At 46.7% G+C, this 13,163-nt stretch overlaps 1 protein-coding gene across 1 annotated transcript in view; it reads right to left on the bottom strand.

Annotated features, from left to right (window-relative positions):
• Positions 1 to 13,163, bottom strand: part of PLXNA4 (plexin A4) — a 472,456-nt gene that overhangs the window by 76,134 nt on the left and 383,159 nt on the right. Inside the window, exons 11-12 of the mRNA XM_030237722.2 lie at positions 6,995 to 7,091; positions 3,125 to 3,315 (exon numbers count right to left, since the gene is read on the bottom strand). Of these exons, the coding sequence (XP_030093582.2) occupies positions 3,125 to 3,315; positions 6,995 to 7,091 (288 nt within the window). The remainder of the gene's footprint in view (positions 1 to 3,124; positions 3,316 to 6,994; positions 7,092 to 13,163) is intronic.

Below are 13,163 nucleotides of genomic sequence, written 5' to 3'. Positions count from 1 at the left end.
CACGGCTGCCATCTGCCAGGGCTGGCACAGCTCTCCCTGCAGTGAGCAAAGGGGAATTCCCTGTCTCAGGTCCATTCCCACTGCCCCTGGCTCTGCCAGGTGGGAATCTGGGGTTGGCAACCATACCCTGCTGCTCCCAGCCCCTTCTCAGCACCCCGCCTGGCACCAGGGTTGGTGTAATTCCCACCCAAAGAGTGATGTTTAGAAGGCCCAATCTTTAATAAAAGGTAGGAGAGCCAGGCACCTCGAGGGGACATTTAATTTTAGGATATTAACTTTAGGATAATAATTTAATAACTCAATTCCTCAATGAGTATGACTTATCTCTGACTCTAAAGGGAACCAGGAGGTATTTAGGGTGGTTTGCCAGGAAAGAAAAAAGAAAGGGAAAGGGGAAAGGGGAAAGGAGAAAGGGAAATAAAAAGGGAAAGGGGAAAAGGAAAGGGGAAAAGGAAATAAAAAGGGAAATAGGAAAAGGAAGGGGAAAGGGAAAGCTGTCTAAAACACAAGATTTCAAAAAATTCTTGCTGTGACTCAAAAAGCAACAGGAAAATTCCTAGAGCAAAGCCAACACAGCACTATGGAATCCTTCCCTGGGCAATATTTCATTTGTGAAGGCCAGCTTCAAAACCCACTTATTTCCTGAAATCCCACTTATTTCCTGAAATCAGGAGGGCCTGGGATTCTCCCAGAATCACATGGAAGATTTTTTTAACTCTATTTCACAGCTCTGCCATAGATTCAACCAAGAGGAAGGTGTTGCCAGGTTGTTTTCACAGCAGGAGAGGAGGAGCCTGTTCAATCACAGGTGAAAAACATGGCACAAGACCTGTCAGTTTTGGGGAGGAAAATCCAGGCAGGGAAACAAAAGCTTCCAGGAAGCCTCAGCTTCCTCTGAAAGACCCAGAGCTGCATCTCAATTTCCAGTCTCTGCTCACATCAACTGCTGCTTGTCACTCCTAAAGGAGGTTTTTGTGGCTCAGCGAGTCTCTAAGTCCCTTAATTTCCCTGAGTGGCTCTGTAAATGCCAGAGCTGGTACAGAAATGGGGAGATCAGTGCTGCAGGGGGTGTGAGTGCCCCTACAAGTGTGAGTACACGTGTTCTTCCCTGCAGAGATCCAGCCCTGGCTCCTCTCCAGGCTCTGGATGCTCCCACCCCACAGCTCCAGACCTACCATTAGCTGCAATATATATCCAGTCACTTGAGATTACTTCCATGCTAATGGCTCAGAAAAAGGCCTTCCAAGAGCTACTTAGGATTGCAGCAGGCAGCTGGAATATTTCATGAGTGAGTGTTGCAATGATCTGTTTGAGCTCAGAGAGTTGTTGGAGGAAATGCCAGCAGAATTTGAAGCACTCTGGAGCTGTAGGGTGGAGAATGAGGGGTTTGCTCTTCCAAATGAGACTGGAGATGAAGGATTAGGGTTAAAGCATGGCAGGGAAATGTGGATGAACCTTCAGAACCTCTGCACACCCTGGTCCTTGTGTTTTGGATTTCTGTTTTAGTTGATCATCCATCAGCTGCCCCATACCAAATTCTATCATTGTTTCACAAGGTCTGAGAATCTGAAAATATTTTTAAAATGTTTCCCCCAGCTCCAAGTGATTTTCAAGACCTCAGAGTTGAATTTTCAGTTGAATTTAGCTGTCTTTTCTGGCTGTCTGGGTTTGATTTCACAGCTTCAGGTGGTTCAGGTGGGGTCAGAATTATCAGTTTCAGATAAATCCAAGTAAAGTAGAGACCTTCACCTTGGAAACACCAGAATGAGCCATAAACATCAGAATAAACTGAACTCCAACAGTTCAACTGAGAGAGAGCTTTGAAAGCTGGTGAATGACAGGGAGATGGATCAAAACACAGGGAAAAGGGTTATTTTCAGTAACATCTAGGCAAAACAGATTCAACCCAGCCTTTGCTCTCCCCAAATGTTCAAGCATAGATCTTGGTTTAGGGCTCTTCCATAACGCCCACGCTTTTTGAATCTGAATCAAATACAACTTACAAAAGTCTTTCTTGCTTTCTAGGAAAATAACCCACCTAACTATTCCTATTAAGCCTGGATTTTCCTCTTTTGCATTTTTCCATGTTTTCCCTGTTTCATTTCCCTGACTTTCCCATTTTTAAATCAGGCCCTGTTCACATTGAAAGGGTGCTCATGTTGAGTAAGGCCTGGTGACTGAGAGGTGCTCAAGGCAGGAGGCAGCTGCAAGGGATGGAGCCCTCATTTTCAAGGCTCAGGTCTGTCCTGTGACCCTGAAAACATTCCTGGCATTATGGCAAAGTCATCCTAAGACAGCAGGCAAAAATCCCTTTAGATTTCAGGCCTGGCTTGCCTCCCCTGCCTTGTCTCCCTTATTCTGCTCCTTGTCTTCATGGTCTTCCTATTCTCTCATTTCCTTTTTGAATCTTTCCTCCAGCTCTTCCTTTGGCACAGTCAACATGATCAATAGGGAACTCTAACAAACTAAAAATGCAGCCCCCTCTCTCTCTACAAGGCCTTTTAAGGATAAACTGTGAAAGTAAGAAATGACACCCAAATTATTTTTACTTTTAACCCAATACCTAACCACCCATGGCTGCAATGGGGACTTTTTTATCCAATTGCACAAAACCACCCAAACCCCTGGAGAAGAAGGTGAGAAGAAGAAGGAGAAGAAGAAGATGAAGAAGAAGGACCAGCCTCCACCCTAAAACCTCCATCTTGCTTTATATCTATTATTGTATTCCAAACCCTCAAACTCTGAGTTTCCCACCCTGTGGTATCACACACTTCTGTTCAAACTGCACACCCACAATCCCAGCTCCATCATTCCATTCTGGAAGCTTCTCCAGGCCTCAGGTCGGTGCAGTGTTCTCCTGGGGGTCAGGGCCTGGCAGCACAGACAGTCCCAAATTCCCAGCAGCCAGGGTTCCAACACCCAAGGTCACCATTTGGTTGTAAACACACAAAAATTTTGTTCCTGCCTTGGAAGCCACCGTGGCCTCACATGCCCAGAGTGCCTGAGGCTTTTCCTGACCCAGCAGAACCCAGCCCTGACCTCCCCATCCCCAACCCAAGCCCAGATCAAGGAAAACAAACCAAGGAAAGGGAATCCCCCAGCTCCTCGCAGATCCACGACTTACATCCGTGATCTTGGGGTTGGTGCACTTGCCCTTGGTGCTGGAGAGCTCCAGCCACTGGCTGTCCTGGGCTGGGCAGTGCTGCTTCAGCGTGCACTGGTTCTGCCCCTGGCACCAGCCACACTCGAAGTCGGGGTCGGCTTTCAAGCAGAGTCCGCAGCTGTCCCGCATGGCCCCGCACTTGTACAGGTGAACTGCAGGGACAGCAAACACACGGGGCCTGAGGGAGGCAGCAGCTCAGGGGAGGGTGGGATGGCAGGGGGAGAAAGAAGGGAAAGTGTTCTGGGCTGTTTGTGCAAGAGGTACGACAGCAGCTCTGCAGGGGGCTGAGTAATGGGGGTAAAAACATGGACATCCTCCTTGAAATAAAGTTAATTTGTTAGTTCATTCTTCATCAAAGGTGTTTTGGGAAGCTGAGAGCAGGAGGGATGAGGTATGGGAGAGGAAGAGGTGTGGGAGCAGAAGGTAAGGTGAGGGACTACAAGCACCAGGTTGGAGGAAATGATGCCTGGGCAGTGATTTGGCCTCAGTCCCTCCCTTTCTCACAGACTGAATGTCATAAAGTGTCACCAACAACCAGCCTCAGACTCAGCACTTCATCCTAAAAGAATTTTCTAGACCTGGCCAACCCACAGCTTAAACTTGGGTGTGAAACTCCCCAGAATTTTGTGTTAAGGTGATGCCACTCAGGTTTCCCACTTGACAGAAATCCCAAAAGGTAACAGTAAGTACACAGTGGTTCCTTACTGGGCTGATTCCAGGGATTCACAACCAGCCTTTACCCTTTCTTCTGCTCCAGAAATTCAGTCTGATTTCCACTTTGAAGCAGAGTTGATTCCACTCTAATACAGACAGCAGTGATTATTGCTTAGCTCCATTTTGAGGTGTTAAGTGATTAGAAGCACTCTGAGCTTTTTCTAATAAAACCTAAAAATATTGAAGTCCTCCTACAAAATGAGATTGTATTATTTATCCTTATTTTACAGATGTATAAACTGAGGCCTGGCTTGCACAGGGGACTGCTAGCAGAATCTTCTCCTGGAAGATGAAGGTGACAGAATCAAGGCTCTCAGACTTTTTTCTTTCCTTCATTTTTGGGTATGTTGGGAGATTTTCCCTCTGTGCTTCTGTTTTGCTGTGTCCGTGGGTGACTAAAGTGGTTTTTTATCTTTATACAATCCCAAATCAAAGGCTTTGGAAATATTTATTCTGAAAGGCTCTGTCTCTCCATACCTTCCCCCTCAAAGTCAGCAAGTATTGGCCAATGCAAGAAAAAACTCAGAAACTCTTTACTTCTCCAGGCTGGGGGCAAGAAGAGAACCCAAAAGTACCCAAAAAAGCCTGCAAAACATCTGTCAAACACAGTCTTTTCCAGACTTTGTAGGATACACATCTTTCCTTAGTTTTCTGTGGGATTTCCTCAAGTTTGCTGAGTTGTTCTGCTTGAGATGCAACCAGTGGGATCCCTGTAGATAATTTAGCAGGTTTGGGTCAGTTTGGTATTTCAACCTCCCAGCCCAGCCCATGGTGATGCTGGATGTGAAAGCAGTGGCATCTTGTTCACCTCTGTGTGGCATTGCTCCCATGTGGTATCTCTATGGGCACATGCCTCAACTCTCCTCCTGACCAGAAACATGATGCTAAAATCCAAATTACTCATCTGGGAGAGCCACCAGCCAGTGCTGCTTCCCAGATTTTTTTCCTAGTCGTTATTTGCAACGTTTTGGCTTGGAATAACCCAAAAAGGCCTGTGCAGGAGACAACTCTTAAGTTCACCCCCTGGTCTGTTTTATGTTACTGGCACAGACAGTCCTAAAATATGATCATCATGATTATGAGATTTATTTCATTCCCATATCACCTAGGATAGCTCAATGCAGCCCAAGAAAAGGATTTACATTTTTGGTGTGGATCGCCTTGTGTCAGGGGTGCTCATTTTACAGTAGCACAAAACTAAGCAGGACTGGGGCAAGAGTTCAAATTCTGACCTCCAAGCCACACTGTTGAAGGTTCTCCCAGTCCATGGCACTCTTTTGGCCATGGAAATCAGCACTGTCCTGGAAAAACCTTGGCACAACTTGGAGTAAAGGAGACAACTTCAGAGCAGAGGCAGGGTGGCAGTTTCAGCACAGGCTGTGCCTGAGTGCCAGGGCTGGGCAGGAATGTCCTGCTTGTTGTGTTTGCTGATTTAACCCTCAAAAGCCACAGTTTTGGTTTTTTGTTGCCAGAACTCTGCCATTCAGAGCGGGAGAAGGGCAGATGGGGATGTGCCACAGGGAAAAGAGCTGCCTTTTGTGCTGCTCTCCAAGTTGACCGTGGTGTTGGTGGGAGCCTCACCCACCTCCCCTCAGCATGAGGGTGGGTGTGTGTCCTAGATTGCCAAGCAATGTGTATTCTATTTGCCATCTGTCAGAGGTGGGGCAGTTATCTGCTTTTCATGGGGCAGGTTTCTTTATCTCTCCCACAACCCATCCTCCCTCCACGGAGATATCATCTGTAAATAGTTCACTGAGTGTCCCTGATGGCTGATAAAATTCCATGGTCCCACTGGGAGATGCTCTGCCCAGGGGAGGAGCCAAGCATTCCTACCTGGATACAATCTGAGATTCTGGGACACCAGAACAGCCTTTCCACTGGATTTCCCAGAGGAACAGTGGCCTCTTCCACTGGATCTTCAGAGGAATACTCCACCCTTGTACAGGATCCCTGCTCCAGCAGAACCACACCTGACACTCCAGGAGGGCTGCAGCCACAATTCCAGTTGGACTGCTACCCACAGGGTGTCAGGTTGTGTTCTGACTCTGTCAGTGTAGTTTTGATTTACTGCATTGTTTATTTTATTTTTATTTTCTTCCCTAGTAAATAACTGTTATTCCTGCATCCATATCTTTGCCTGAGAGCCCCCCTTAATTTCAAATTTATAACAATTTGGAGGGAGGGTGTTTACAGTTTCCATTTCAGAGGAGGCTCCTGTCTTCCCTTCCTTAGCAGACACCTGTCTTTCCAAACCAAGACAGTGTGGAACTGTGTGACAGCACCATGGCAGAACCTGGTGGGGACGGATTGAGTGGGAGAAGGTGTGGGAAGTGTCCACAACATGGTAAAGAGAGGGAGGGAGACATTTCTGAGCGGTGATGATGTGAGAAGAAGAGAATCTGCAGGTGTGAGCTGCAAATGCAGGGCAGCCAAGGGGAGGGGTTGCCTGGGGGGAAGGTTCTAGGGTGGAAAGACAAGAAGAAAGAAGAAGATGTAGACAAACCATCCATCTTCAGAAACACCCAGCCTGCCTCAGGGCTGTGGCTGGATGTGCAGCCCCCTCTGTGAGAGGCACATCCAACCTGTGCCTTTGGTGGTGGTTAAACACAGGTGGTTTTCAGGTCCTTTTTTCATCATCGTCATCATCATTCTATTTTGCTCAGAATTCTCCCACTGGAGAGCTGCAGCCTTCCTGCTCCCCTCCTGCCTTCCCCTGCTCATTACTAAATTGCCTCTGAGCAGAGAGCCCTCTCTCCTGGCGTGTTAACTTGAAGAGCATCACTGCAGGAGAAATAAAGAGGGGGAGAAAAAACCTGGAGAGGGAGGGGCGTGAAAAGCAGGCACGAGGATGTGGGGAGAAGCGGGAGGCAGAGACGATGAAGGGAGAGGGAGAGCGACACAAGTGGGAGGGAGAGTCGCATTTCTCAGGTGGAATGAGAGAATTGGAGGGCTGGGGGGAGGCACACAAAGCTCTCAGAAATTGGTAATTTGCAGAGTGCAGAGAACAAGTGTGCAGCAGCCAGCACGGGGAGACGGTGGCGGCTTTGTTAAGTGTAGGGAGCGAGGGCCCGTTGCTAAGGTTACTGCTTCCAAGGACAAGTTGAAATAACTCTTTACCTTTGTTCTGTGCTGGGTTGTCAATGTTGAAATTCCCGTTCCACACGACTGTCAGCTCCACTGGCAGGCTGTTAATCTCCATCCCTTCGTACGAGTACTAGAAGTGGGAGAGGAAAAACAAAACAAACCAAAAAAAAAAAAAAAAAAAAAGCCAGACTTAGAGAGTGCCTGGAGGTGGGGAGGGGATGGGATGAGGCAAGAGGTGGTGCTGAGCATGGAGAACAAGAGAAATGGAGCTGTGACTCCCCTCCCTAATCAGCAGCACCTGCCAGAATGCCAAGGGATGCTCTCAAAGCTGTGGAGCTCCAACCATGCCCCTCATAAAAACCCACTTATCCATTAGATGAACATTAGATGAGCATTCATAGAATCCCAGAATGGGGATGGAAAGGACATTAAAGATCATCCAGTCCCACCCCTGCCATGGGCAGGGACAGCTTCCACTGTCCCAGGTTGCTCCAAGCCCCTTCCAACCTGGCCTTGGACACTGCCAGGGATCCAGGGGCAGCCACAGCTGCTCTGGACAACCAGAACCTCACAGCCAAGAATTCCTTCCTAATATCTGATCTGAACCTTTCCTCAGCTTAGAGCCACTCCCTCTTGGCCTATCAGTCAGAAAAATATTTCATGATGTAAGTGCATTTGCACATGATGGGCCTTAACTTTGAAATCCATTTTTTGGGTGCTGAGCACAGCTTTGAAAAGTATTTTTTCCAAGTTGGGTGAAACTTTGAGGTGTAAATCACACATTCTGGGTCTTCCATCCAGCTGTGCCTCTGCTGGGTATTCCAAAGGTGCTGAAGGGGTAGGTGAGGTTATTTACACTAGGAATGTCTTGAAGAACTCTTGGAAGCTGAGTAAAGTTTCAAAATCAGGGAAACCCCCCTGAAAAAGGGGAAAAATGGAGCCAGTGTGTAATTATAGACCTGTCAGCCTAACTTGGCTTCCCAGAAAGAAAGTACATCAAATTATTAAACAATCAATTTATAAGCACCTGTGAGATGATAAGGTGATAAAAATCAGCCAGCACAGATTTGTCAAGAACAAATTGTGTCAACCCAATCTAATTTCCTTTTTGACAGGCTTAATGACTTTGTGGATAAAGGGGAGGCAGCAGATGTGATTTATCCTGATTTCAGGAGAGTGTTTGCTACTATCCTACAGCAGATCCCCATAAACAAACCAGGGAAATATGACCTAAGAAAGGCCACCATAAGGTTTATGCAAAAACCATTAAACAAAAAAAAAAAAATCAGATAATTCCATGTCAAGCTGGGAGGATGTTTCAAAAGCAATATTGTCCTGAGTCTGGCATTACTCAGTATTTTCACTACTGACTTGGATGATTTCATGACTGTTCTGGAGGGGGTGTAAGTACTTCCAACAGCAGGGTTAAGAATTCAAAACAAACTTGACAAATTGTAGAACTGGGCCAAAATCAACCAAATGAAATTCAATGCTGGCAAATGAGGACTATTTTTTCAGTAGGAGGAATTGATGCAAACTGCTCTGAAATTGGAGTGGCTGGGCAGTGCTGCAGGAGAGGGTCTGGGGACTGCTGGAGATCATGAACAGACTGTAAATCAACAATTGCTGCCAAAACCCAAACAATTCTCCTTCGGGGATGGAGCAGATAGAGTTTGTTACATGTGTAAACCCCAGGAGGCAATCACTTTTCCTTACTTGGATCCAGAAAAGCTTCAGCTGGAGCAAGGAGTATCCAGTTTCCAGCAAATATGTTTTAAAAAGCTGCAAAAACCTCTGAGAGAATTGGACAGATTTAAACAAATGCTTGTCAGGGGCAGTCAAGGCACACAGAGGTGACCCCAAGGAAGGAAATGGAAGCTGCTCTCTGGAGGCCCTCTCCATGTGGTGCTGAGTGCTTTTTTCCACCTAGATTTTGATTTATCTCAAGCCAGTTCACCCAGGGTTCACCCTGCTGCCTGTCAGGTCCCACTGCCCACCTCCATCAGCATCCACCCAACACCTCAGCAAAAGGTCAAAGCCTCATGGTGGGAGAGGAGATGGCTGATGAAAGGACAGAAGGGAGCAAGAAAGAAGGGGAGAAACTTTTTGTGTCTCCTACTATTGCTGAGCACAGTGCACAGTAGGATTTACCCTCTCCAGTAGCATCAGATTCTCCTGCAGTTTGTGCAAATCCATATCCAGGCCTGAGCACTTGCAGCATCCTGCCCCTTGGTAATTTGGCTTGAGCACACTCAGGATGATAAATCCAGAGTGGTTTCATGGTATATCCCCCCTTGTACCTCAAACATGTCCAGTAGTGGGGAAAACTTCTGCAGAATTTTAAGAGCAGGGATCTCCCACTGCACTGGGATCTACAGCAGGACAAAGTCCCACTTTGAAAGGAAAATATTTTCCCCACTACAAGGTTAGATATAACTCAGCAAGCTTGTTTGGCTGGGCCAAAAAAGTCACTAAAGAGTCCTCCATCCCTTAAAGTCCTTTTGTGGTTATCCACAGAGCCAAAGCTCTGAGCTTTGCAGGTGGGTTTTCCTGGATCCATTAATTGCTGTATAATTGAGGAGTAAATGGTAACTGGTGATTTCTGTCCATTACAGCAGAGTGGGAGCTGCTTGCACAGTAATTCCTCTTTGCACAGACTAAACACAATTAGCCATTAATCTGCAAAGTGCTGTGATTATGATCCAGTTGTAGGGAATTGATGGGTATTTGTGGTTTCCATGGAGGTAAAGAGCAGCCCAGGTGAACCAGGTCCTTTGCAGTAGACACGCCAGTATCATTCAGGATTTGCATTTTTGGGACACTTTTGGGGATCACAGCCAGCAAGATCCAAGATGATGCAGAGCTGTCTGAACTCACACCACTGTCTGTGAGGATGCAAGGATGGGGAGACAGGAATGGGAAGGAGAGTGCAAAGAGTGGTGAATAATTAAACTTCTGGCTCTCAGGAACCCCTGCTTTGCACAGCACTTTGAAAACACTGATTGGAAATGGAAAAATGGGATATATACAGAATAACTGGTCGTCCTGAAGTCCAAGAAAGGGCCTCACCAGAGCCTCGTGTGTGTTTTGGGATTGAGCTGGAAGCAGAGCCTAGGCAGGGCTGCCAAGGGACAGGCAGCTGGAATCTCCTGGAGCCTTTCTTCCCATGGAAAATCCCAGTGCCAGCAGCAGGAGCTCAGCTGGGATTTTAGCCCTTATCTGTCTGCAGCACCAGGGGCAACCACATATTAGACTTTTTAACCTAGCAGGCTTGATCCACACCTGGAAAGGGGTGTGAGGGGATAAATCCCATGGAAGAGCAGTGAGGATGAAGCCAGCTGGGATGAGGATGCTCACACTGGCAATTTGCAAAGGAGCCAGGAGGAAATGCTCTGTAATTTTGACACCACCATCGCCGTTTCCCTTTAGCAAGAACTTCGCTTTTCTTCCTAAGAAGTAACCTAGTTTTGAAAAATTCTATATTCATCTCTAAAAAAATAAGACAAGTATTTGTATTAAAAGCTGGAGATCAAGTTATGGCTTTCAGCAAGTTACGGCTTTTTTTTTTTCATTTTCAGCAAGTTATGGCTTTTTTTTTTTTTCCTTGTGTAAGCATAGATATATATTTTTAAAACAAGTTTCAGTAAGTGTCTGGGCATTAGTACATATTTTCTGTTTCCAGTATTTTATGTGCTTTGCATCTCAGAAGTGAGTCTGCCAAGGCACTTAGAGAATGTAAGCAAGTCTTCCAGGGACTTCATGAGAATGGGCTACCACTGACACAACACAAGAACCTATCCACCAGCAGAATCAATCCCCCAACCAAGCATGTTTCCTTAATAAACACTCAGCACCTGCTAGAAATTCCACCATCAATAACAACAGTAAAATAATATTAATAAAGAAAAAAGCTATTTACCACATGTCACTAACAGAGAAAAGATTTCCCCTAATAAAAGCACAGAACAGTAGATCTTGGCTGTCACTGGTAACAACACAGGGAGGCTGTTTTGTTATCTAAAAAAACCAAACAATTAACAAAAACCAAATACCACAGGCTCGCTTAAAGAAACAAGTGACTCCAAGAAATCCCCTTCTTTTTATCTGTCCTTGGAGGTGAGTTTTGGACATATTAGACTTTTTAACCCAGCAGGCTCGATCCAGACCTGGAAAGGGGTGTGAGGGGATGAATGCCATGGAAGAGCAGTGAGGATGAAGCCAGCTGGGGTCAGGATGCTCACACTGGCCCTGCCCGAGCCCATCCCATGCTGCGGGGGCTGCACGGCAGCGAAGCAGAGCAATTTGCAAAGGAACCACCAGGAAATGCTCCGTCCTGCCCAGACCACAGGAGCTGCTCACTCATTGTGACCCCTCTTCAAAGCCCACTGAACTCAACAGGAGTCTTTGAAAAGGACTTGCTCAGCTGTGACAATTAGATGGAAATGTGTTTCAGGGGAGAAAAAAGGGCTGGAGCATCGATCTCCAGGAGAGCGGAGCTTCCCGGACACTCCTGAGAAGTGTTCATACCATCAGGGCTTGTCTCTCCACCCTTCCTGGAACAGCTGCCTCCAACACAGGCAAAGCATCCCAGATGATGTAAATCTGACCCCTAAGTCTGACCAGACTGGATTCTAATCACAATAATCTCATCAAAGCAGAAAATTATGGGCAATTTGGGGATCTGACTGAGAAGGAAAGGCTGTGCTGCCCATAGCACAGACTGGCTCTCCTCAGGAAATGCCAAAAATCTACTAGAAGGAGCTGTTGCACTTCACAGGAGCAATGTTTGGATCTCACAAGTATCCTTATTTTTGCCTTTTAAACTCTCCTGTATTACCAGATCCTCCTGCAGTTTGTGCAAATCCATATCCAGGCCTGAGCACTTGCAGCATCCTGCCCTTTGGTAATTTGGCTTGAGTACACTCAGGATGATAAATCCAGAGTGGTTTCATGGTATATCCCCCCTTGTACCTCAAACATGTCCAATAGTGGGGAAACTTCTGCAGAATTTTAACAGAATTTTAGGGTTGGTTTCTCTGACACCCCTTTCGTGATTAGAGCTCAAAGCCAGGGATTGATTCCTGTACCTGGCTCTGCCACCAACCCCAGGGCTGATCCTGTGGAAACCATGTAATCTTTCCTTGCATCAATTTTCCAGCCATAAAAAGTAGGAAAACTTCTTGCTCACTGTCATTCTGTTTCCTTGGATCCTTGGCTTCCCAGAGCTGGGACTGAATTTTTATATCTGGGTATCACCCACAAACAGAGTCCATGTGATTACTGGGGTTTCTCTTTCATTTAAATGTAGATAAATAATAATTAGAGAAGTGGATGCACGAGGGTGACATTCCTGGTAGGAGGTTTGGAACTAGATGATCTTTAAGATCCCTCCCAACCCAAACCATCCCCTGATTCTACAACTCACACCCTGTGCTTGTCTTTTGGCCACCCACAACTCTGTTTTCCCATGATTTCTGTGAATAGCTCCTCATTTTTTTCTCAGCTCTGCTTTCTATTGGATTTTTTTTTTTATCACTCCCTTCACTGTGAGCCACACCACGGAGTCAAATGCCACTGAGATCTCTTGCTAAAGTGCAATGATGTGACAAATAGAACTGACTTGCTCTCCTGTCCCTGAGCCCACAGCACTTTCAGCTGCACCACCTCGGGTCTCACAGCACGCAGAGCTGTGAAGGATTCAGGGCAAAATCATCAGCAGGGATTTTCCTGGTGGGAACCAGGGTGTGCCAAGGCCAGGGGTGGGCAGGAACCAAGCAAGGATGAGGGATCAGCCACTGGAGCAGGTAATGGCACTGATCATGGCATGCTCAGGTGGGTCAGCCCTCCCCACCTCCCTCTTCCTCGTACCAAAGGATGATCATTTTGGGCTGATTGCAAGTGCTGGGGCTCCCATTGCTTCCCACTGGGAAGATTGCACTCTGCCCTGATACATCCAGCAATTTCAGCCCTTCCTGCTGACATTTTTACTTCCTTATTTCTGCGTCTCCTTAGCTCCCCTGCTTTTCATCCCCTCCCATCCCTCCATGTCCAGGCTGTTGGCAGAGCTATCAGGAGTGCAATAAGGGATGGCAGGAAGGGTCCCTCTGAGTGATAATTGTGTGCCTTGGGTGGTGTGACAGAGGACAAAGCCCAGAGCTGAGAGTCTCAAAGCACTTGACAAGAACAATAATTGTCCCGAATG

This window comes from Serinus canaria, chromosome 1A (assembly GCF_022539315.1).
Source record: "Serinus canaria isolate serCan28SL12 chromosome 1A, serCan2020, whole genome shotgun sequence".
Lineage (NCBI taxonomy): Eukaryota > Metazoa > Chordata > Aves > Passeriformes > Fringillidae > Serinus > Serinus canaria.
Note: the sequence above shows the minus strand (reverse complement) of the source record. Positions and strands in the feature narration are given on the sequence as shown.